The 24,978-nt window shown below is 39.0% G+C and overlaps 1 protein-coding gene across 4 annotated transcripts in view; it reads right to left on the reverse strand.

Annotated features, from left to right (window-relative positions):
• Positions 1-252: 252 nt before the first annotated feature.
• The window catches only part of PHF14 (PHD finger protein 14), a 286,241-nt gene continuing 261,515 nt past the window's right edge, over positions 253-24,978 (reverse strand). For 2 of the 4 annotated variants that reach the window (XM_045005266.1, XM_045005262.1), the window contains one exon: positions 253-420. In XM_045005266.1, coding sequence (XP_044861201.1) covers positions 346-420 — 75 coding nt within the window. In that variant the 3' untranslated portion in view covers positions 253-345. Of the gene's footprint in view, positions 1,615-11,332; positions 11,361-24,978 lie in introns of all 4 variants that reach the window. The other 2 variants (XM_045005263.1, XM_045005265.1) reach the window with 2 other exon arrangements.

The raw sequence follows: 24,978 nt of genomic DNA on the forward strand, positions 1-24,978 counted from the left end.
GAATGATTTTGAATTATTACTGCCCTTTAGGATGTGCATTGCTTGGTACATTGAAAAAGTTTGACAAGTTTGAGTAGCAAATGTTATCAGTAATGAAGATCACATTGCCCTTATGCATATATTTCTAAAAGCCTTCATATTTTTACAGGTATTCTGTACCAGTCTTGAAAACTCAACATTTTAATAGAATCATAAATGTCACCAAGAGCCACTTACACAATTCCTCAGTGCAGCATGAATTTTAATTTTCAATTACTTTATTGAGAATGTTCTGTAAATTTTACAATGAGAAACTTTAACTGCTGTTACACAACTTGCAAATATTTCAAACATAACAGCAATCTTCTATTTTTTTGAATTTTTCTGTTCCATGTTCAGGTCTTGGGATGGATTTTCTTCCTTAGCTTCATTTTCATCTTCCTATAAAACAAAATAAAAAAGCATTACTGGAGTTTCTGAAGAGATACACATTCTGCAGAGCTGTTCATATGTTCAAAAAAACATATACAGAAACAAACCTGTCCATACCTTTCTTTGAGATTCTTTTACATGACTGATAAATGCTGAAGTTACAATAAGTGCACAATTTTAATAATTAGAAATGTGATCTTAATCAAAAATTAAATAGAAAATTTTTACCTGCAGTGTCAACTAATTTAGCTGCTTTGAGACTCATTACACAAAGAAAGATGCCTCTAACACATAAAAGGTGAAATTTTATGATATTTAAACTTTTGTAGTGGATGCTATTTCATACCTCCCCTTGGTTCTTGACTGGAGGTTTCCACGAAATTGCTTTTAAAATGCAAGAACTTTCATCACTGTCCTGGAAATTACTTTTGAATAGCATCTGCCATTGAAAAATGTTTCATTTTTTTTTAGACCAGATACGTTTACTTCACCATTTGATAAAAGACAATAAATTTAACTTCAGAGACACTTTATGTGCTGCAGCATCGTATTTTTGTCCCATCTAGCATATTTTCTTGACAGGTCTGCCAATTTTCCAATTACTTGTACCACCATATGTTATCTGAAGATCAGTCAGGTCTAAAATAGGAAACATGAGCATGTCAGGCAGCAGCATGCTTACAATATTCTACAGCTTCAGCTCCAGGAGTAGGGCTCATAATTCACTGTGAGCTCCTCTGGAGCATATTGAATAAATGAAGTGACATCATAATGCCCGTTTCCATAGGAATGAATAGTATCTTGTGTCCAGTACAAAATGTTGACCTCCAAAGTATAAATTTTGGCATCTTGAAAAAATATTTAAAGGGACAACTTGTAACCCACCTCAACAGAAAGAGTCCTTCCTGCAAACACATTCACAGTACACACTGTCCTATCTTCATACTGTACACATTTTGTTTTACAAAACAAGAAATGTTACTCAGTCTCAATAAAACAAACAAACAAACAAAAATACATTGAAATTTGGGTGCTATAAAGTGTTCTGGTTTACATGAAAACCCAAACACAGAGGGAGGATGGTGTAATGGTTGGAACCCTAGCCTAGGTACAAGAGACCTAGGTTGTGTTTCCTGTTCTGACGCAGGTTACCTGTGTGACCTTGGAAAAGTCACTTTGTCTCTCTCTGCCTCAGTTCCTCATCTGTAAAATAGAAATAATAGCACTTTCCTAATTCACTGGTTTGTTGAGGATAAAAATATTAAATATTCTGAGGTGCTCTGATACTATGGTAATGGGGCCACATAAGCCCATAAGACAGATAAAGAGTATTGATGGAAACTACCTAGCTAAGTAAATATGGCCATGCATTTCACTATACATAACATACATTTGCAGAGTTAGTTGTTCTATTTCGAAAGTACATAATACATTCTGCACATAAATCTCCCTCCCACCCACCACATACCTTGAAAGAAACATTTTGATTTACATTGCTCACTAAGGGCCAAAAGCAAATACATTCACTTTTATGAGCTATTTTTGCCGAGTAATTTCCATCATGGTAGTAATGGAGCCCATGGTAGGAATGGAGATTGAGGCACCAGGAGATTTTTCACACAACACACAAGATGTTGTGTAAGCCAAGACTATAACAGGGTTCAAAAAAGAATTAGATAAATTCATGGAGGATAGGTCCATCAATGGCTATTAGCCAGGATGGGCACGGATGGTGGTGTCCCTAGCCTCTGTTTGCCAGAAGCTGTGAATTGGCGACAGGGGATGGATGACCTGATGATTACCTGTTCTGTTCATTCCTTCTGGGGTACCTGCCATTGGCCACTGTTGGAAGATAGGATACTGGGCTAGACAGACCTTTGGTCTGACCTAGTATGGCCGTTCTTACATTCTTAGAAGTCTCATATAGATATTGCTGAGAAGGGATGTGTACTGAGCTCAGAGGCACCTTGTCAGCCCAGGCAAGTGAGGCACAGCCTAACCAAGAATCCCCAAAAGCTACCGAATACATTTTGCATATTGTTTTTTATGTAATTGATAAATATATACAGATTTAAGGACAAATTGTGATTTGATTAAAATGTCACAACTCATTCTCTCCAGCGCTGAAACACAATACCAGATAGTTTGGAGAACATAGTGCTGTGTGAGGAGCAACTCTTTGTGTAGCTAATAGTGCTCCAAGAAGCTGTCTAGTTACCATGACAATTTACCAGACCCTGGAGTCACTTTATAAGGGCATTGATGTGGTAAGTACCACTTAATGAGGCCATGGCAGAATTGTAGCAATGAAGCCCAGGCTGAAGGGTTTTTTCTGCTGGGTGGGGTGGGGGGAGGGATGAGTAGGGTTGCAACCCGTTCGGGTTTTACCCAGTTTTTGGCTTCTGTGTCCGGGTGCCATTTAGGGATGCCAGGTGCCCAGTTTTCAGGAACCTGGGTCCCAAACCAAGAGTCCAGTTACCGCAGAATGGAGGGAGGCACTGGGTCATTAATCCGTGCCAGCCCCTGCTCAGCCAGGGTCACCTCCTATCTGCAAGCAGGCTCCTTTAGATGATTCAGGGAGTGATGGGGGATGGGCAGGAGAAGAGTAAGCGATGGGGGCTGGCCATGGGGGATAGAGGCGGAGAAGGGGATGGGGCCTCAAGGGAAGAAGTGGAGCAGGGGCAGGGTCTCAAGGGTGACCAGCAATTAGAAAGGTGGCTACCCTAGGAACGGGGTCTGAGCCTTACACCTCCTCCCCCATTGCTCTGCTGGTGCTTGACCATTGTGGGCCATAAGTAGGAATATTTTTGGCTTCCCGAAACCACACATATTAATAATTAATTGGGGGCGCCCTTGAGCTGCTCGGGGCCTTAGCATTTGCTTAGTCTGCTTATGCCTAGCGCTGGTTCTACCCCACAAGCCAGGCCCCATGTGTGTGCATGAGAAACGGCCACCAAGCCCCATATCAGTTCAGACAGCAGTGGTGTCTCCCAGGTCTGCCTGCTGTTTCCTCACAATAAATAAGGTAAGCTTTTAATAGCTATTACATTATATCTGAGGTGTGTGTGTGCGTAAATAACTGTTTTGTGATTTGTGCCTCACTTGTTAAAAAACTCATGAGCTGCCATTGACTGAGCCTTGTGAGACGCCACATAATGGTTCAGGTGAAGAAGACTGTTGTTGGATAGGATGTGTGCACCTTCCTGGTTCATTTGCTTTAGTTAACTGGAGAAACACAATGATCTGTTGTGGTGTTATGAAGAAATAACTTTTTTAAGGCTATCTTGACAACAGTTTCAATTACCTGGTAACGCTCCACTTTGTTATTAATTATTTGGTCTTGTGGGTGGGCTACTTTGCCACTACAAAGCATCAGAGGGATAGCTGTGTTAGTCTGTATCCACAAAAACAACAATGAATCCGGTGGCACCTTAAAGACTAACAGATTTATTTGGGCATAAGCTTTCGTAGGTTAAAAACCCCACTCCCTCAGAGGCATGGAGTGATCAGATCCATGCATCTGAAGACATGGGTTTTTTACCCATGAAAGCTTATGCCCAAATAAATCTGTTAGTCTTTAAGGTGCCACTGGACTGCTCATTGTTTTTGCCGCTACAGCTTCTGGAATCAGTAGCTTCTGGAGATGAATTACTATAGTTTGCTTGACTTGATGCAATTATGAAAAAAGTATCCTCTTTACTTCTGTTTTAAGCAGGGAATGGTGTGCCCAAGACACTTCCAAGATTTAACCTCATGCTGAAGATAAAGGGTAGTCTGGGACCAGAAACAACCTTGGAGAAGCCCATGGCCATATGATGACTATGAGTCTTGAGCTAACGTGTAAAATGTATTGTCTGCATGAGAGCTGAAGACAATAAATCTTGGGGAATTCAAAAACTAAGTTCAGTAGTAGCTCTCTGAGTTCTTCTAGGCAGACAAGCAAGATGTTTCATTTCTGAGTGACTCATCTGTAGGGGAATTGCAAGTCAGCCTCACAAATTTGTAAGTTTTTAAAGAGTTGTCCAAAAGTTCACCATTTTTCTAGTTCATGTGACTTTCACCCCCAATCAATGTCTCCCTTATTCTTTATCCTTTCCTGGCTGACAGCACCCAATTCCCAATCTCCCCAACACTTACTCCTGCCCTGACATACCCTCTCCCAACTCTTCGCAACACACTCCTCCTGTGATCCTACTTCTGAGCTCCTGCATATCTAACAAAGATGCAGACAGAGGCTTACAAGCAGGAAATACAGGCAAAGAAGAGGGGGTAACCTCACTTATCATTCTCTCTGAGACGCAAGGGAGGGACAGGTATCGGGGGACTTTTATCCTCTCCTGGGGCAAACAAGAAGTTGTGAAAATTTCACTTTGTGCAAGTACGGTAAAAATTATATTTAGTGAGTTTTTAGCATCACTGGAACAAATTAAGCGGTTTTGTGCCAGCTCCCCTTTACTGCTCTACCAAGTGCTTTAACTTTAACCTAGAGGGACCACCTTAGAAGGTAGTTAATTCTATATTCATTCAGTCCATGGCCTCTCTGCTGACACTGACATGGGTGCTAATTAATGTCAACTGCGATAGCAATTTTTGTGATGTGCATTCCTATTAATTTGGAAGTTAAATGTGATTGCCAGGTTACTTGGGATAGATCTGGACCAGCATTCCAAATATATTAACAATCCCCTGACCTGGCAGGTCCCACTATCCCTTGAGTTTGTTAACTGGCTATTACAGTAAAATTATAGTTTCCATGCAATTTTTGAAAACACGATTTCCTATACTTCAAGAAGATTTCTTATTATATACAGAGTATTTAACTGGTTGTGGTTTCTAAAGTCACTCACAATGTTTGAATTTTCAGCTAAGTGGACTATTTAGCCTAATTATCAAGGAATGATGCTGAATAGACTGAAGATTAAACATGTTTAATATATTTGCTTTACTAATTACCACCTCCAGTTATACAGCTTCTCATCATTAAGGAACCCACGCTATATGGAGTGCATATATAGGAGTGTAGCAGGGTGGACCCCTGCTCCTGGGCAGAAGGGGTTTAAAAGCGGCCTGGCAGGGCTTGAGAGCTGCTGCTCTCAAAGCTGGGCTGATTGGGGAAGTGGCCGCAGCTGGGCCACATCCCAATCAGGCCACAGCTGGCCCCTATAAAAGGCTGTGAGCCAGGAGCCCAGTCAGTCTCTCTCTGTTTCTAGAGGGAGATGGGCCTGGCTGCACAGAGCTAGACAAGGTACCTAGGGTGAAGAAGGGCTGGGGAAAGGCTGAGGAGCTGGGGAAGCTCCAGCCTAGAAAACCCCAGGCTGTGGCCTAGCACAGGGCAAAAGGTACTGGGGGATGCAGGGGGCAACCTAGGGGTAGGCCAAGGCAGCAGGTCCAAACCCCTGTTGCTGATGATGAGTGCTGGATACTGCAGTCTGCCCCAGCGAACGGGGGCTAGATAGAGACTGGGCAGTAGCCAATACTGAGGCGAAGTGGGGATAGTGGGGTGGGGGTTCCCCTGGGAGGGGGAAACCCAGTTAAAGGGGCACCGGGGTCCTGGGAGGGACACGGGGGCCAGTGGCTGTAAGGTGGATCACCGGCCTGCAGAGGGCGCTCCCGAGCTGGAAAGAGCTAATTCCCCAGAGTCACCAGCAGGAGGCGCCGCAGGGGTGATTCCGACCCGTTACAAGGAGGTTCATTCACCCACAATTGGAACACACCAACTGTTCTACACCAGCAAGACTGGGTTTTCTCATAAGAGACAGTGAAGAGGCATTTTTGCAGGGCAAATCTTAGGTGGGAACAATAATTACCCAATAAAAAGTCTTTTATTTTTAAGTTAATTCAAAACCAGTCTAGGTTAGCAGACAACGTTAATACCATTGGTGGCTATTTAGTGGCTTCTGGTAAATGGTCACATTCTAGTTTCCAATGGACAGATGCTCTGCCATCACAAAATTCATCCTCACAACTAGCATTAGTGATTCACATTTCCACTATTTTCCTTTTGCTTATTTTAACCATCCTGCTTATAGCCTAGTATATTCTAATAGATTTTTAAACTGTACAGGCTTTAGAAAAGCTTGAGATGGAATATTCTCATATTTGGGTTCATATGTAAAAAGATTGACGTAATTGTTATGAATAGATGGCAAAGATCAAATTCACCCTACTGATAACAACAGGTCCAAATTTTGAAAAAGCCAGTGCGAACAAATGTCTTGCAAAGGCTCTGAAAAATATCCTTTAACACAGGCTCTGGTGGATTGTATGAGAGAACTAGTTCTAGGGCTAACACCCTGTTCCAAGATTGTAATCCCACCCACACCAAGGAGTTCCACTTCAGGGACAGACAGTGACTTCTATCTGTCTCACTGCAATTGTTACAATGACATCTCGGATGGCCAGGTCTCCCAGGTCATTCCAGGCTTTATAGTGTGGTTCATATGGTAACCAACATCCTGAATTGCAGTAATAAATGAACTTGGGAGCCAATGCAGAGCACAAGTATTATGAGTTTAATGGTAATTTAAATTAACAGCCACAAAATATATGAAACTTATTTACATTTAACAGCCCTAATATTACTTTCACATTGGAATAAATTAAGATTACCTGTCTGTAATTGCTGTTCTTTTATGGTTGTGATAACAGATCTAACTCCTCTGTCTACACACAGTAACTGGGATCTGATGGCTCAGACTGGTAAACTGGGCCCAAGAAATTTAAATAAAAGGGCCCAAAATCCATATTTTAAAAGTTGAGAAAGGGAGAGAGAGAAGGAGGTATGGCCATGCAAATTGGGGGCATAGGCAGCATGTCATACCCACAACTATCCTTTAGACCAAAGAAAAGTGACAGGGAAATGGGGTGAGAGGTGGTGAGAAAATTGTATTACAACCACTATCCTCAGAGAATTATAGGTACCAGTATGTTATTTTCACTTCCACAAAGCTGCTAATTATGAGAGATCCACTTCCTAGAAAATACAAAGCTTAAAGGATGACTTATTTCCCAAACACATGTGAGCATGTATAAAAATAAAAGCAAAATGAACTCTCATAAAATTCATGTCATCTGGCCTTGATCCCCTTTACAGGAAAGGCGAGAGTAAAAAAAGCTGTAGTTCATGTATAAGAAAGAACAACACACAGAGTTTCGAGTGTTCCTTTTTCATCCTTTCACTCAAAAACACGTCACTTTCTTTACATTCCCATTAACTGGCTATCTGAAGTCTCGAAGAAAAAAAATGAATCAGACAGTTACTAACTTCACAGGAAATTAGAGACAATTCTATATATAGAACATACCATACTACATCCGTCTATTCAGTGTGCTATGAGACACAATGATCTAGATTTGTGCTCTAACACATACCTATAATTTGCCTTCTATATATGTCATATGTAAGAAAAAATATGAAAGAACTCTAAGCCTACAGTTTCATGACAAAGAATAGTGAGGAATGTGTCTCGTTATGTATCAAAAAGAAGAGACAAACATCTGAATACCCTTTACTACACAGAAACATCTAATAGGATAAAGATACCAATTTTGTGATGCATAAAATTTAAGCTAGATTAAAAGCCAAACAGGTAGCTACTAGTATAATATTATGGACATCCTAACAAGGGGAAAAGTAGGATCTGACTTACAATACAGTAGTACAACAAAGAATGTCTAAAAGCTTAATTGTGGAAAGGCATATTCTTGTACTTGACTGTGGAAGAACTACCATGATTTGTGAATTAAAGTACTATTCAGCACTGGTAAGGGTGTTAGGGTGGCCACTACAATTAGACACCAAAGATATAAAAAATATAGAGTACTTCCAACTTTAACAACCAAAAAGTACTGAAAAATGACTAGTTAGTGGCTAGAAACCTAACAGAAAAAGATTACTTACTCTATTCAAGAGCAAGGAAAATAATCCTGGTATAGTCTCCAAAAGAATAAAAGATGTTAAATCTTGAAGGGAGCTGTTCATCCTAACAGTTCATCTGACCTGGATCTTATGGAGGTCATAAGTGCACCATCAGAGCATTGTGAAGCTTGATCAAAATATGCCCTTCCTGATTAACATGCTAATACAGGCAGTGCGGGGTGACTCACCACTGGAGTAGGGGTGGAATAGGCCATCTCAGCAGAACCAAAGCAGCTTTACACATTGGTGTACACTGAAGACAATCAGTGAAGGGACTTGATGCAGATGAGGTCCTTGGGAACTTATCTTTGCTATCCCTGTTGCAAGACACTGCTACACTGAGTGTTGAGAGGCACTAAGGCCTACAATAGGGAATGGCCTTGAGTTTTAAGTTTGTCAAAGCAACAACTTCTGAGTGACCTCTGAAATTCACTACAAGGTATTGATAAGTGCCCATCGCAAGACATGATGGTCCACTAATTCAGACAGCACTGAAGCATGCAACCCTTTTTCAGCTTGCACATAACACTACCTACTTCTATAATTTTGACCCAACAGTTCATTTAAATAAGTATGGGTACTCACTAACACTAGCCCTATAGAAGTATCTACATGTACTGTATGCATAAGTCACATTGAATGTACTTAAAATCTTTGTTTCCCTTTCCCCTTAACTTTCCCACTTTCTTTGTTTTTACTGGAGCACTTAAGGTTTAGGAACAATTCTTTTCAGAGCAAAATGATTATTTGAGAACATTCCTTTACTAGGATCTGAGCTATAATATTTGTATCATTAAAGTCTGAGGTAGAAGGCAGACATTTTATCAATTACATCACACAGACTCTGGTAATCAAAACATCACTGAGATGAAGGTAAAATCTATCTGTAAACATTTTCAAGGTTCTTCACATATACCTCATCAGGCAGGGATTTCAGAAGCTGCTGTGGTTTTTCTTTTGGTGTTAAATTCCTATCTGTTTTCAGCATAAATGGCCAAATTTGGAGGAAAGTGGCTACAGATAGAGATAAATTAATCTAACTAGTAAGCCAGAAAAGTCAGAGACCATCATGTGCTGAAGTGCACAAGATATTTTTCTTCCAAAACCTATTATCTCCTCAAAAAGTATAACTGACAAATCATATATAGAGGGGTACTACAGGAATATGGAATATTACTAGAATAGTTCTTTACCAGTGGATATTAGTCACAAATATAAATTTCTTATGATAGATGGCAGGTTTGACTGCAGCTATGCAGTGATAAGGCAGCTGTTTGTTTCCCAAGGAAAGGAGACCCTTGCTACATGGATCATTTTCATAGTGACAGCCTCGACAAGTTTGACATTTGCTTCATGAAGTATTCTGAAGCAGCCATCAAGAAAATGCACCCGCTGGGATCACTGGAAAGCTGACAGTCTTACCTTTTAACGTATATCTCCATTAATTCTTTACTGTCAAATCCCACCAATTTCCTACAACAAAATCTTTGCATATCTGATATAATGGAAGCTATGAATAAGCTAACCATTTTAATGTAAGCAAACATGACATCAATTAACTGGTTGCAGTTCCCTGCCCTCATTTTGTTCAGTAAAAAGAGCAAAGCTAAAGTGATGATGAATATTGTTTCAAAAGGAGTACCGAAATTATGTAGTAAATAGCATCGTACTCTAGGTGGCAATAGAAGACCAAGAGAATTATTTTGCTAACAAAGAGCTTATTTAAGATTTACAAGCAGCTGCATGTTTATGTCAAAACAAACTCCTTTAACTTATAGTGGTACAAGAAATTTAAGTATTTAAAATAGTTTGTCAGTGTTCCGTATTTTCCATCGACTTGCTTCTAATTTTGATTAAAGGGATAAATGTGCCATTGCAAGATTCCTTACTGCAAATTTCACTTAATTCTCACTATAGCACTAGGATTTTATGCCAGCTTTCAAACCCTCCATCTGTTTCTCTCTCTTCTTATGAGGCAGCCATTTCATTCAGTGGCCCCTTTGGCTGACTGCCACTGCAGTTGGTATTTTCAGATGGGCAGGTGGTGCTTGGAACCAAACAGTTGTCTTACAAGTTCAGCTAATTTTAATTTGTAGAAAATACTAAGAAAATGTTTGTTCTTTAGCCATCTGAGTCTGTCTTAACTTTTGAAAGTATTAGATTTACATACTTTAAACCTTATGAACAAATACTTATATAGTGTTATTGATCTAAAAGATAACTATTAAGTGAATGCAAAATGACTTAAGAAGTATTGCTCTGTCTGTGTACAAAGGTAGGCTCCATTAATTTTCTCTTAAGTCTCGGAGTGTGTACTTATTTTAACTTCCAAGCAAGAATTTGGAACTATTATGAGTATGATACTTGCAAAAAGCCATGTTCTAACCATTCAGTTTCACACTCACATATGCAGCTATACACATAAGGAAATAATATTTTTTTATATTAATGTGATATTGTCAGTAGATTTTTTATAAAGTAGAAAAGCATGATCAAAGGAGCTTCAATTTCTATATTAGCTGAACATTACGTTGCTAAATAAAGAATAACCATCCATAGACTAACAATGCATGTGTTAAAACTATTTCTAAAAAGTACAATACTTTTAATCTTTATTTATTCCAATTACATTCTCTTAATTAATTAAATTCTCTTAATCTACATTGTACATTTGCTTTTTTTGCCTATACTCTTGATGCTAAGAGCAAGTGCAGATATCTGGTGTACTTATAATAGGTGTACAAGGACAGAAAGCTGCTTTAAATCCCCATACTGAAGAGTTAATATTTTATTTTAACCAATTCCATTTTTTAAAAAGTCCCATTTAAATAAAATCCTTAAGAAGTTATTTTCAAATGTTCATGCTTTTTTAACTACTTTCCTAAATAAGCCTCAATAGACAGTCTTTTAGCAATAGGTCTCAACACTATTTTAATTCTCCTCAAAATACTTAATGACATTAAATAGCAAAGCATATGCAGATACATAATATAAAATACTTACCCAAACTATGGGCAAGAATTTTATAGACCTAAGACACACAAAAGAAATCACCTTAAATACCGCTGAAGTGAATGTTTTAAACTGCAAGAGAAATTTAACATAATACCACTGCATAATACATTTATCTCAATAACTGAAAAAATATTGACCATAATGAAAATGTTTTAGGTAAAATGAGTGCACTGCATGCTTCTGACCAAAATTAATTAGAGTTTTAATGTTTTACAATTCCACCATAATTCTTTAAATGGTGCATTTATTTCATAGTAATAAACACTCGGTTCATTAAGTAAAGTTCAAAATCCGTGTTATGCGCTACATTTAACAACCTTTGGCCCTTTTCTTCTGTATTTCTTGATTCAGTTTTCCAATGCACTGAATAAGCAATCGAGGAACACAATTAAATTTCATGACTCTGCATATCTGGGATTCTTATTTCATTTAATACAAAGGGCAATTAATCTACCGTTATACACTGAATTCCAACTTTAGTGGGCCATGATAAATACTGAAATGAACATACAGGAAATGCTTAATTAAATTACTGTAAAAAGCAGAACCAAAGTTTTCCTTGTGACAGGAGAAAATGCATATTTAATTAGAAAAAAAATCTAAAACTGGATTATGAATTTAAAGTAATTTGGGAACTCTTACCATACCCAGCTGAAATGTGTGCAGTAAATGTGGCAGCTAACAATACATGAACTAGTGAAGAGAGATTTTCTCTCATTTTCCCCCTCCTCTCTTACTTTAAAATATGGGATCCTTCTATGTAGTGAATACAGCAACATGGTGATGTCAGAAAACTACACAATAAAAGTCTCTGTATCTTTTGGAATGTATGTATTTTAAAATCAACCTGTTAATGAAGAATGTGGTGTTAGAGGGAGTGGAAAAGATATAGGAACATTCAAAGTCTATACTACAGAGAAGGATAAGAGGAGGAAGACAAGACAGACTGAAGGAACAGATTTTTCTTTTTTTTAAAACATGTATTACATAGAACTCCTGCCCACATAAATAATGGCTGTCATTCTCTCGTTATGACATGAACAAACCAATCTAGCTTTGCTCTTGAGGTTTATGATGTTATCAGAAACGCCAGCGGAATTACAGATTTATTATATATTGTACCGATCTGAGTATTTTATGTCTTCTTATTACTGGCAGCATTAATACTCCTTCAGCTAAAAGTTACACTTACAAATCAGTTGTGAGAGGATAGGCCACATTCTGGCTACCCAGTGCAAAAAACCCCTAGATGTTTTTTCACTCCTGTTCTAGTTTCCTCATCATAACCCATGGGGAAGCCACCTTGTACTCCATCTGCAACATGAGCTGTAAGGGTCATATGTGCCCACTGAAGTCAATAAGAGTTGTTTCACTAATTTCAATGTGCAATGGATCAGTTCCCAAAGAAGTATTCTAGGGCATGGACTAGCCCAAATCTTTATGCATGTATATCCCTAATCTAGCAATGAAAACTACGAAAACCTTCCATGTCCCACAGAAATTATTCATGGTTTTAATGTAGGGGCGGAGGACGGAACATTGGCAACCAGAAAGTAGATGTACTTTTGTAGCATCTGAGAGCTTCCAGGGAGTCAGAATTCATGTGTAGCCTTAAAACTACAAATACTTTATATTTAGGAAGAAACCTCCTCTTATCCATTTGAGTTCAAGGGTCTACCTACAAAATTTCATGACATCAAATATATGTGAATATGATATGTCAAATACACAATTGCAAATAGTTTATATTTAATTTTTCTTTTATTATAATGGTCTTTGGGGCAAAGAGCATGTCTGCCTCTGTGTTAATGAGGGGCTATCATCCTGCTCTTATTGGGGTCTCTGGGTCTAATACAAATATTAGACGGACACCTGTTCATTATTATTGATCATCAGGTCTTACAAGGGAAAGGCAGAACCCTTAATTCAATGGAACTATTCACATATTCCAATTAAGCATGTACATGTGTTCTGAACTGAGATCGTAAAGAGTTTTTTTTGTTTTGTTTTGTTTTTTTTAAAGGCTCACTTTCAACTTTAACGTAACATTAGGGGTCTTGTTTGAATACATGGGTAAGCCTGGAAAATCCATATTCTAGTTGAAATTCCACTTGTGTTTCTGTGTCCTTAAAGTCCCAGGAATGCTTTTTGTTTGTTTGTTTGAGTCACAGGATGACTATTTTACACATTTAGGACTCTGTTCTGATCTATGTAGTTTAATTTTGCTATGTGTTAAAAATCAGCTGCATGTCTGTCTAGAAGCTGATTTTAGTAGGTATTTGGCAATGCTCAATTATGTAACAAAATAAAAAAAACAAGCCCTTTAGTACAGTTACTGCTGCAATTAATGAGCAGAGGAGATTAGAGTTCCACTTCTTATCCAGTGTATACAACACAAGCTTAAATATCTATTGAGGCACAAAATCACATTACATTCATATGAATTAAAAGTTATGTGCTATAACAGGGGTAGGCAACCTATGGCACACGTGCGCCTTCGGCACGCGAGCTGATTTTCAGTGGCACTCACACTGCCCGGGTCCTGGCCACTGGTTCGGGGGGCTCTGCATTTTAATTTAATTTTAAATTGAAGCTTCTTAAACATTTTAAAAACCTTATTTACTTTACATACAACAATAGTTTAGTTATATATTATAGACTTATAGAAAGAGACCTTCTGAAACCGTTAAAATGTATTACTGGCACATGAAACCTTAAATTAGAGTGAATAAATGAAGATTCCGGCACACCACTTCTGAAAGGTTGCCGACCCCTGTGCTGTAATATTTTACTTATTCCTATAGTGCTTTGATAGGCTTTATTTCAAAGCTGTAAGGAAATATATAGCCCTAGGTAAAGTGATAAGATTTGTTTGCTGTGAGATATCCTTCATGCTTTCACAGATTTATTAATTAAAATGAAAAGAAATGAGGGGTTCAATCAACACGCACACATCAATATGGAAGAGCCTTTACTTAGTTTGCTGAACTAGCACTAAGTAAATGAAGGTTAGACAAACATGTTGCCTAAATAAAGATTAGACATGTATGTTAACACATATGCCCTACTGGAATATAGTAAACTGGAAGTAATTTATATACATGAAATAAGAACATTAACACTAAATTACGGCCACATCCTTTTCTCTGCTTCCATGAATGGAAGGAAGCCATACAGCTGCAATCTGCAGCATGCTCCCATCTTCCCCGGGACATCACAGAAGCTTCTCCACTGAAGGTGTACAGGGTCCAGGCTCCGTGGGTTCTTTGGCAGGATTAGGGTGAGCAGTAGGTCCGTACATCCAGTTGGGAGATAATTCTGATACAATCAGCAATAGCTCTTGTAGCCTCTCCTCAGTGGTTGCCTCTGAGGGGAAGGGAGTCAGGCAATGGAACTTGCTGCCAGAGAGCGGCAAGGCTAATGGGGCACTTACAGAAAGGTACAAGGACTTCACAGCTACCTTCAGTTCTGCGTGGATTCATCTATTGCCTTAGGGACCAAATTCCTGATCCTCAGGAGTGCAAACCCTTCACCCACCAATATCTGTGTTGAAACTTATAGTCTCCTATGTACATTTTTTCCATGTAGTGGTGATACCTGATATTATTCAGATATTTCTGTTAAAAATATTCTTTTGTGTGAGGGAAAAAACGATGGCACTATCCTACCATAAATTTTATATTAGACATTTCTACCATTGTCCAACTTAACAAAATATTATAGCCTTTGAAATTTTTGTCCCCATAATCTATTTATAGAATTGAAGTAAATCTATAATACTATAATCCCCACCCCCTTACTCTTTATTCATTCTTCCCCTCCAAAGGAATCTTTTGAATGATTTCCTCAAAAGCTGTCTACAGATTTCCTTAAAGAGTATTATGGCAATCAATCACCAAGACTTTTCCCACATCCGGCTAACGTGGACCTATTAAGCTTGTTGGACTGAATGGATCAGGAATACAACAACTCAGCTCTGTGGATGGAAATAAGGAGTAAATTTTTGACATGAGGGTAATTAACCATTGGAACAATTTACCAAATGTCATGGTGGATTCTCCATCACTATCAATGTAATTCTGGTAATTATTTAGGGGAAGTTCTAAGGCCTGTGTTGTACAGGAAATCAGACTAGATGATCACAGTAGTCCCTTCTGGTCCTGGAATCTACGAATCTATAAACCGAGTAGAGAGGCTATGGATTTGGGAGTTGGTGTTAAGAGGTGAAGGTTGTGGTTTCCTCCCTCCTCAAAGGGATGCTGAGAGCCACTGAACCAAACTGTAAACCTTGTGTATGATGGAAACCCCTTCAAGGGGGGTGGTGCAGCACCCCTAGTTCTAGCACCTTTTCCCCCCTCATATTAATATGTTTTTTTTTATTCTATTACTTTACTTGGAAATAATGCATATAGCCCTGGTGTTTGCGGGGTCGGGGCCCATATGAGTAGTAAATAAATAGAGAAGTTTGTGTCAACTATTAAATTTAATGTACCAAAGCTTAACTATTAATCAACTTGAAAATTTAAGAATGAAAGCAATATGTATTCAAATATAATAAATTCACCTCAATCTCCCCTCCAGTCCTCTGTGTTTTGATATCTCGTATTTTTGTGTGTCACCATTGTATTCCTTGGGTAGGTTTGGGGAGTGAATATATTTGTGAGAATAGCAATTACATGTAGCTAAGTCTTACTGTAGTTCTATGCTTTGTTTAAAAAACTGACAAATCTTCAATGCATACATTGTTTAAGCATTGTACGATTACTTCCTGCACCACAAAAAGAATAAAGAATAAAGTATCTTTAATATTCATAAATATTAAATACGTTTTTATATTATACCAAAATAATTGTGTGCCTACTGCAAACGATACGATACCTATTCATTTAAGCACTATTATAAGTAAAATTTACTGAGGGGAAATTTGTAAGAGTAACATATGCATCAAAATATTCCGTTAACCTTCACAAAAAAATAAATAAATCTGTCAGTCAACATTTTCTAGTTAATCTGAAAAAAGACAAGTCACCTGTCAAAATGTCATATCAAATCCAAAGGCAGACCTTGCCCTAGTCTAGACATCTATGATGAAGAGGGCTCCCAACCTCTGATAAATCTAGAGACTGTTCTTCCACAATACTGGATCAAAGGTGTCTAGCAGTCTGAGATCAGCACACAAACACAAAACCTTGTTAAAAGACTTAGGGGGGAAAAACACTTAGATGTGATTCAATTACAGTAAGGCAACAATGAAAAAAAAAGATACCTAAAACTAGGCAAAATTTGACTATAACTAATTAGAGTTCTGCTTTTTTATGGCAGTACAGCCCATTATAGAGTACATATTATAAATCACTATTTACCTACTATTCCCTAAGCTGCTGCAGCCATTTAACATCATTAAGGAAAACTCTTCATGCAACTTGAACATTTCCATTCCTTCAAAATCTATTCACTCAAAAGATGTTTTTGCCTTACATATCGCAATATTTCAATGCCATTACTCTACACAATGTATTAAGGGCAACATCATGCAAACACACATATAACTTTAGAAACATAAGTGGTCCAATTGAACTCAAATTAAATCAGCACAAAGTGGTCCCATTTAACTCTGGTACTACTCACTTGAGAAAAGTTGTTCATATGAGCATCTGCAGGATTGGGTCCTAACTGAGCTCAATATTTATCTTGAACAGATTCATGGCCATGGATGTGGTTTTATCCTGTGGGTACTTAACAGAACTATGTTTTATAAGATCTTTCATACAAGTGAGTATTATTTTAGAGAGTTATTTTTGCCTGACTATCATTTTCCTCAATGTTTCCCTACAATGTTAAACTTGCTAAACTAATATATTTTTATTATAAACACTATAGCATAACTGAGCATGATGCCCACTTACTCAATCTACTTAGTGACCATCTATTTTTTTGTCTTTGTCTTTTCTCATTTTGAATATATAAGCTCAGGGAACCTGATATGAAGATTCCAAAAATGAGGGGGCATTTCTTTTTCTTTCTTTTTTCGGTTGTTCCCTTCTTTAACTGACAGTTTAAGTGAATTTGCATCCATCTCTTTTCCTGCTTAAGCTCACAGAATAGAAAATTGAGTGGAAAGATCTATAATCCTATGGGAAAAAAAGATTCGCATTTTGCTGTGGCAAATATTCAGTCTCTGTCATTGATACGCTGTACTTTGGTTACTTGCATCTGATGAAACCTATGTTACCTGTATTTCTCTCTCACATATTCATATCTCTGTCAGTATAATAAAACAAGAAATGCGCAAGCATTTTACTTGCTACTGTAGCTTTTCCATTTGTTTAATACCATATTTAAATTTAGCAACAAACATGTAATGATAGTGGTTGCTTAAAAGTAAAATAATAATTTAAAACATCTGATTATGATGAAAAGCAGCAAATACTGTATGTTAATACATATTGTTTCAAGCTGAATTTTAGTCTCTCTACAATGAACTGCTAATTTCCATAGCCCTGTGGTGCTCTCTTCACACACTTAACTGACACATCCACAGTGACACATTAATCATTGTGACTACAGCTGGGCTAAGCTATTTTCAGTTCACATAATTTCAAGAAAATAAAACATTTGGAATGATATTTCTAAAAAAGGGAAAAACTGAAGTTTGTAGGCTATTCTCTCTCCAGTTCTCTCAACTGCCAGAAAAACTAGGCGAGACCTGAGCCTTGGAAGGTCTCTAGCCCCCTCCAAGACCTACATGTCCCATTTTGTAAGTTTCCAGTACCGTGATTAGATGTAACTCCCACCAGCCACTCATCTTGCATGAAGCCACAGCAAACTGTTAAAAAAAAAAATGGGTTCCAAAGCAATCCAAATACAGAGAAATAGTTTCCAAATCTCTGTGTTGAGATTACATTGAGTAGTTCTGCCCCTTTTCATGACCACCTCTAACATTTAATTATCGATCAGTGCCTCAATTGAGAATGGATTATTATGAAAACTTTGGGGGAGATCTGCAGCATCTGGAGTCCATATTGATTTGTATCGATTGCCATAAGGCCTGAGCCAGAGGACAGGCCCCCGTTGCATCAGGCATTGTGCAAACACATTGTAAAAGATAGGCTTGTCCTGAAAAGATTACAGTCTAATCAGAAAAAAGACACTCTGCGTGGGGGGGGGGGGGAGAGGGAGGATGGGGAAGGGAGAAATAACATAAAAGCAAAGTGATGAGGGTAATGATGGACGCACATCTTGTTAACAACTTTCTTTCGTGGACCCAGACGGGTTATATATCATGGGTTGGAAACGGGATATCATCAAAATAAGTACAGCATTTTTACATATACACATTAGATACCTCTTTATAGATACACTCTAAATCCTGACCATACCTGACAGCCCTTCAACCTATCCATTATCAGCTGGTCAATTCACTGCAGAGCTGGTTGCAGAGAAGGGATGTGAAGGAAGAAAGGACAGTGGCTTTATGGATCAGATCAAGGAGGACATTCCATGCATAAAGGACAGTGTGGCGGAGAGCATGGAAACTTTAGTGTGAGAAGCTGACAAATGGGCAGATGTGGCTGGCACTGTTAGCTGAGTTGAGGAGAGGTGACACAATAATAGTTTATAATCTAAAAAAGTGCCAGTAGCCCATAGTGGGCTAAAACAAATAACTGAAATAACTGTGTGCAGAAAGGGGTGCGGTCTGATCACATAATTTGGATCAGGAACTTCTGAGTTCTGATCTCAGCTCTGATATTGGCCTGCTACTGATCATCTTTTTGGCTTTGGAAAAGCCAAACTCACTGCTTCAGTTATCCTATCTGTTAAAATGGATAATAATGCTTACCTACTCTTGTAAAGAGCTTCATGGATGAAAAGCTTTATATAAGTATTGTTATATTCAGAAAGCACAGAAAGCACTGAAAGCATTAACTTTCAGTGCAGAGAATCACCTGTTCCACCTCAGCCCAGCAAAAGAATAGATAAAATGAATACAGTTATTGCAAGAAATTGTACAGCTCTAAATTTTGAAGCATCAATTCCCCCCCCCCAAAATTAACAACATTTGAAAACAGGTGTTTTATGGTACATGATATAATAAAATATACTGCAAGCTATAAAATATGCAAAGGAGTCATTTCTAGTTGAAAGAAGCCCGATTCCCATTTAGTAGCTCCTTTAGCTGGACAATTGCTCCATAAGCAATTAGAAGGCAACATATGGGCAGAAGCAGGGCCGGCTCCAGACCCCAGCGCGCCAAGCGCGCACGCGGGGCAGCATTTTAACGGGAGGGCGGCAGGCGGGTCCGGTGGACCTTCCGCAGTCATGCCTGCGGGAGGTCCAACAGAGCTGCGGGACGACCGGACCTCCCGCAGGTATGACTGCGGCGGGTGCGCTGGTCCCGTGGCTCGTGTGGACCTCCCGCAGGCATGCCTGCGGAAGCTCCACCGTAGGCGCGGGACCAGCGGCACGTCTGCGGGATGTCCTGCGGAGGCGCGGGACCGGCGCCCGGCAGTGCAAGCGGCGCAGCGCGCCGCCCTGCATGGGGCGGCGGAATTCGTAGAGCCGCCCCTGGGCAGAAGTAATCTGACTTACTGTGGCAAAGAGCAGTTACTTACCTTGCACAGGAACTGCAATTATTCAAGATGTGTGGCTCCTATCTGTATCCTACTTGAGGTGCGCTTTCACTTCATAGGCCTGAGACCAGAGAACTGTTCATTAGCAGTGTCTGTTGGTCTGTGCCTGTGCCCTTCTCCTCCTCTTACTCAAAGCAAGGACATAAGGGGCGGTACAGATCACCCGCTTATCCAGTTGCAGCTCTATAGTGAATAACTTTTAGGATTCAGATCCAAAGAAGAGAGGAAGGAGGACAGGTAGTGGACTACAGATAGGGACCACACATCTCAAAGAACTCCAGTAACTGTACAAGGTAAGGTTAAACTCCAAGGCCCATGGGTTCTCTGTGTGTTAGGAGAAAGACCTGGAATCTCTTCACTGGTAGCCTTTCAGAAGAAATTTGGCACTAAAACTCAGTTCACCTGGGTAAAATGACTTCATGCTTTGTCCCATTTAATCCAATTTCCACATGAATATACACCAAAATGGAAAGAGAGATGCTGAAAGAGGATGAATAGAAATGGATTGTGTTAGAAATCCCATCCAGGAAGTAATTCACTCAGTGCCACTGGGCCTGCTCCAGAACGACCAGTGACAATAGGGGGACTTGTCACTTATTAAAAATTGCATCGTCTCTCTCTACTCCTCCAGCTCTGCATGCACCATATGAACCTGCTCCTTAAGAAAACATGCTGCTGCTTTCTGAAGAAATGCTCACCACTGCATCTCATGCCTTGTACCTTGTTCTTCTCGACACATTGAGAGTTGCACTAGTTACAACATTTGGTAAAGGCCATTGCTCCATGTTGGACGTGGACAGAAATCTGAAGCATGCCAAGTCAGCTGTGGTTTAATTTAATGAGCTATCATTATATGGTACCATTCATACCATTTTCATCCAGGATCCCCAGAAAGCACAGACAAGTTCTCCCACAATAAAATTAAAAAGTATTAATAGGGTGGCACAGTTTACTGAAGTACTACGAACCATGGGATGTTCCCCCACAAGTGTGAGAGCCACATATGATTGCGTTGTGTGCCACTGTGTCCAGCAAGACACCACAGAAACCCTCCAGCACTCAACTGTTACTCTGTAGTGTGGACTCTGCCCCTCATGACAGGCTAACATGAAGGAATTAACTCGAGATTAGATCACTTGAGTTAATTCTGAAGTGTGGACACACAATGTAGGCAACAACTGTAATTACTGAACATTTTAAACTGATTATGAAAGAGGGTAATTTTTCTTCCAGGCCTTCATATTTTAACTGTTTTGTCTGCATGGATATCAGAGACAGTTGAGCACTCTTGCTAAGTGCTATGGAATTGCTTACCTGGTCAGTGTCAGCTCCAGCTGAGCCTCAGTTTCTCCACAGTTTTCTCTGAGTATCTGATGTGAAAATTTCAACTGATCTAGCATTCTGGTAAAATGACACGGTCCAACTTTTGTGGTAATAAAAAGTCCCAAACCAGATAACATGCAGTCCTTCATCCTCCCTGGGCTAAAATTCTTTGCCCAAGCCCTACCTTGGTCTTGCCTCTTGGTGCAGGGGAAGGAAGAGAAGCTTTCTCTAACTCTCTCTGGAAGCCTTGTCTTGAGAGCTTTAGATTAAAAGCAGGAAGAGCATGAAAGAGTGCTCCCAAAGCTATAAAATCACCTGTGACCTCATCCTCCGGAAAAATGATTCAAAAGGAATTTGTTCCTACATATTTCTTCTGTTGTAGCAGAGGCCTGTTCTGCTGTGGATCTTGCAATAGATTTTGTGGTGTAGGTTTTTATTCCCTGGTTTATTATATGTTGAACACTACACTTTATTTACCTAATCAAAGATGACTTGGAGCCCCTGACTTGAACACTTCAGATGAAAGGATATAATAGGCTATTTTTCCAATTGATTCTGTGTGGTTGACGAAGTGGATATTCACCCACGAAAGCTTATGCTCCAATACATCTGTTAGTCTTTAAGGTGCCACAGGACTCATTGTTGCTGTGTGGTTGAGTTACATATGGACTACCATATGAACCTGTCCAGATTATGCTATACCTTTCCCTTTAAGTATTAAAAGATTTGGACAGTACAAGGATGACTACTTTATGGGAGGTGGAATTCACTTTGGTCAGGAAGAATTTTAGGGCTTAAGAAACCATTTTGCTGTTATAAGAGATATATTAGGGTTCTTGCATTGGTAGCACCACCAACTCTGAAATTTACTTTTGTTTCATCAACCAGTACAAAGGTCTTGATAGACAAGTAGAGAAGGAATGGATGTTTTGGGTTTGAAAGGAGTCCTTCTGAGGGACTGTAGGATGATGGGTAAATTCCATATGGGAAGATATTGTAATTCCACTGACAATGTGGAAAGCCTAAATGCTGAGTAACAATGAAATGTGTGCATGGTCATCCAGTGATTCATGAACTAGGGCACATACAACACACTGCTAAAGGACAAAGTGTGGCCTAGATTGTTCAGGACTTGAATCCCAATTCCATTTGTTTCATGTATGAATGACAAGATAGTTTGAATTCCAGGACTTCTAGCTTCATACCTGTTTTAGAATCCTGCCCAGGTGACCTAAACTTGAAGGTTGAGTGTCATCTTCAGGACTCATCTACTAATGATGTTGTTGGCTGCTCTCATGGAGAACACATTCTAATTAGGAGTTGTCTTTCAAAGCCCAGGCTGTCAGACACACGTGGGCCTATATAAAGAAGAGGAGATCTAGCCTTTTTATCTGGTATAGGGAGTATTCTCAGGATAGCCCCACTATGTCTAAGAAAAACAGTTTTATTAGCCAGTAGTATGAGAGAAAAAATATTATGTGAGTCTTATCTCCTCTCATCTTTTGAACTGCCATCCCTCTAAGCAGAAGGCAAGGGTAGAATTAGCAGAAGGTCCAGCCCCTTCTGGACAAAGGTATCTGTTCTCAGGGACAGATGAACAGAACAGTCTTCCTTGTGAAGTAAAGGCCTGTCTTAAAAGTTTCTTTGTGTGGCGAGCAGACAGATTTCTAGGTGGCTGAATTTCTGTTACCATGGAGGCTACCTAATGGATTAGAACCCATTCTGAGTTATTTTTTGAACAACTATTTAGACAACCTGCTTTCTCATTTACTGAAACACCCCAAAGGATGAGAGATGACTCCACACCCAAAACAGTATCTGCATTTGAAGTGATCTTCAAGTTTCTGGTCCTTCCTTAGCTGTTTAAGCATGCCATCATGGTTGTGCTGTCTGAGCTGAAAAGAAAACACCCCCTTGTATCTGCAGCCTAAATATAAGAATCTTTATTTCTCTTTGCTCCAGCAGGTTTCTTTCTTCTGTTCTTTCACAGGACTCCCATAGCCATTATATGCTTCAAGTGCACTCCTCAACTGGACAGACTTGTATCAGTCATCAGTACTTAAGAGTCTGAGGTCACATTTAAAAACATAAACACAAAAAAACAAAAAAACTCACAGCAGCACATCTCAGAGCCTGGGTCAACTGACTTGCGTTTGCGCTAAAAATAGCTGTGTGTACATTCCCACTTGGGCAGGTGCCCGAGCTCTGAAACCCAGCAAGGGAGGAGGGTGTCAGAGCCCGGGCTGCAGCCCAAGTGGGAAATGTCTACATGGCTATTTTTATCCCTTTAGCATGAGCCAAAGTCAGATGACTTGGCCTCTGAGACTCACTGCCATGGGTTTTTTATTTTTGCAGTGTAGACGTACTCAAAAAGACACAGTGCTGTATCTCTGATTATGTTCCTCCTCTTATTCTACCATTCTAATAACTGAGCAGTCAAAAATATAATATTATTGTAGGATGCTTTAGAAATTGATTAAGATATCTTGTTAGCACATTAAATCTTAACTGGTATACCAGAGGGTTAATTTCATAAAACTCACTAATGACAAGTAAAAATACTGCTTGGGTTTCTGAGTTATAAAGACACTGAATAAATGTCAAAAACATAAAAAGCAATCATCTTAAACACCCTGTCAACATCAGCAAGATATTTAGTAATCCAGAACAGGCTTCCTGAACAAAAACCAACACAGCTTGACAATGCTGTTTCAATAAAAATAAATAAAGAGAAAATACTTCATGTTCCCTACCCCAGTGGTTCTCAACCAGGGATACATGTATCCCTGGGGGTACGCAGAGGTCTTCCAGGGGGCACATCAACTCATCTAGATATTTGCCTAGTTTTACAACAGTCTACATAAAAAGCACTAGCAAGGTCAGTACAAACTAAAAAATACATACATGACATGTTTATATTGCTCAATATTCTAGACACTGAAATTTAAGTACAATACTTATATTCCAATCGATTTATTGTACAATTATATGGTAAAAATGAGAAAGTAAGCAATTTTTCAGAAATAGTGTGCTGTGACACTTTTGTATGTTTATGTATGATTTCATAAGCAAGTAGTTTTTAGGTGAGGTGAACTTGGGGTACGCAAGACAAACTGGACCCTGAAAGGGGTACAGCAATCTGGAAAGGTTGAGAGCCATTGCCCTAACCAACAACTCTTTATTAATAGATCCAGGGGCACAATACATTCAAATCACTCTTTAAAAAAAGTACAATTACCAAAATATTGTTAAAACTGCACTGCAACTAAAAATGTCTACAAATATCAATGTGATGATATTCATAAATTGATCAGTGCTATTAAAGTCAATATAAATAAATAAATGTTAAAAAAAACAGGACAATTGCTTAAATGCACACTAAGATCTCAATCCTGGAAAACCTTGCTCCTGTTGATTTAAAATGACCATTCATGTAAGGACTACTTACACCAATAAAGGTGTGCAGGCTTGGGGTAAGATTCCCTGCTGCACCTCTTAGGGGTGCAGCAAAGTAAGATTTAGACTCTTAAGTCAGTTAGATTTTGCAAAGCTGAGCATGGCAATGCTTAAATACCTTTAAAAATGCGGGCCTAAGTCAATAAAAAGGCTTCAAATGTATTTAAAAGCATACATTTGAATACTCTTGCAAACTTGTGTAAACATATAGTATATCAAAGTGTA

Source organism: Mauremys mutica, chromosome 2 (genome assembly GCF_020497125.1).
Source record: "Mauremys mutica isolate MM-2020 ecotype Southern chromosome 2, ASM2049712v1, whole genome shotgun sequence".
Classification (NCBI taxonomy): domain Eukaryota; kingdom Metazoa; phylum Chordata; order Testudines; family Geoemydidae; genus Mauremys; species Mauremys mutica.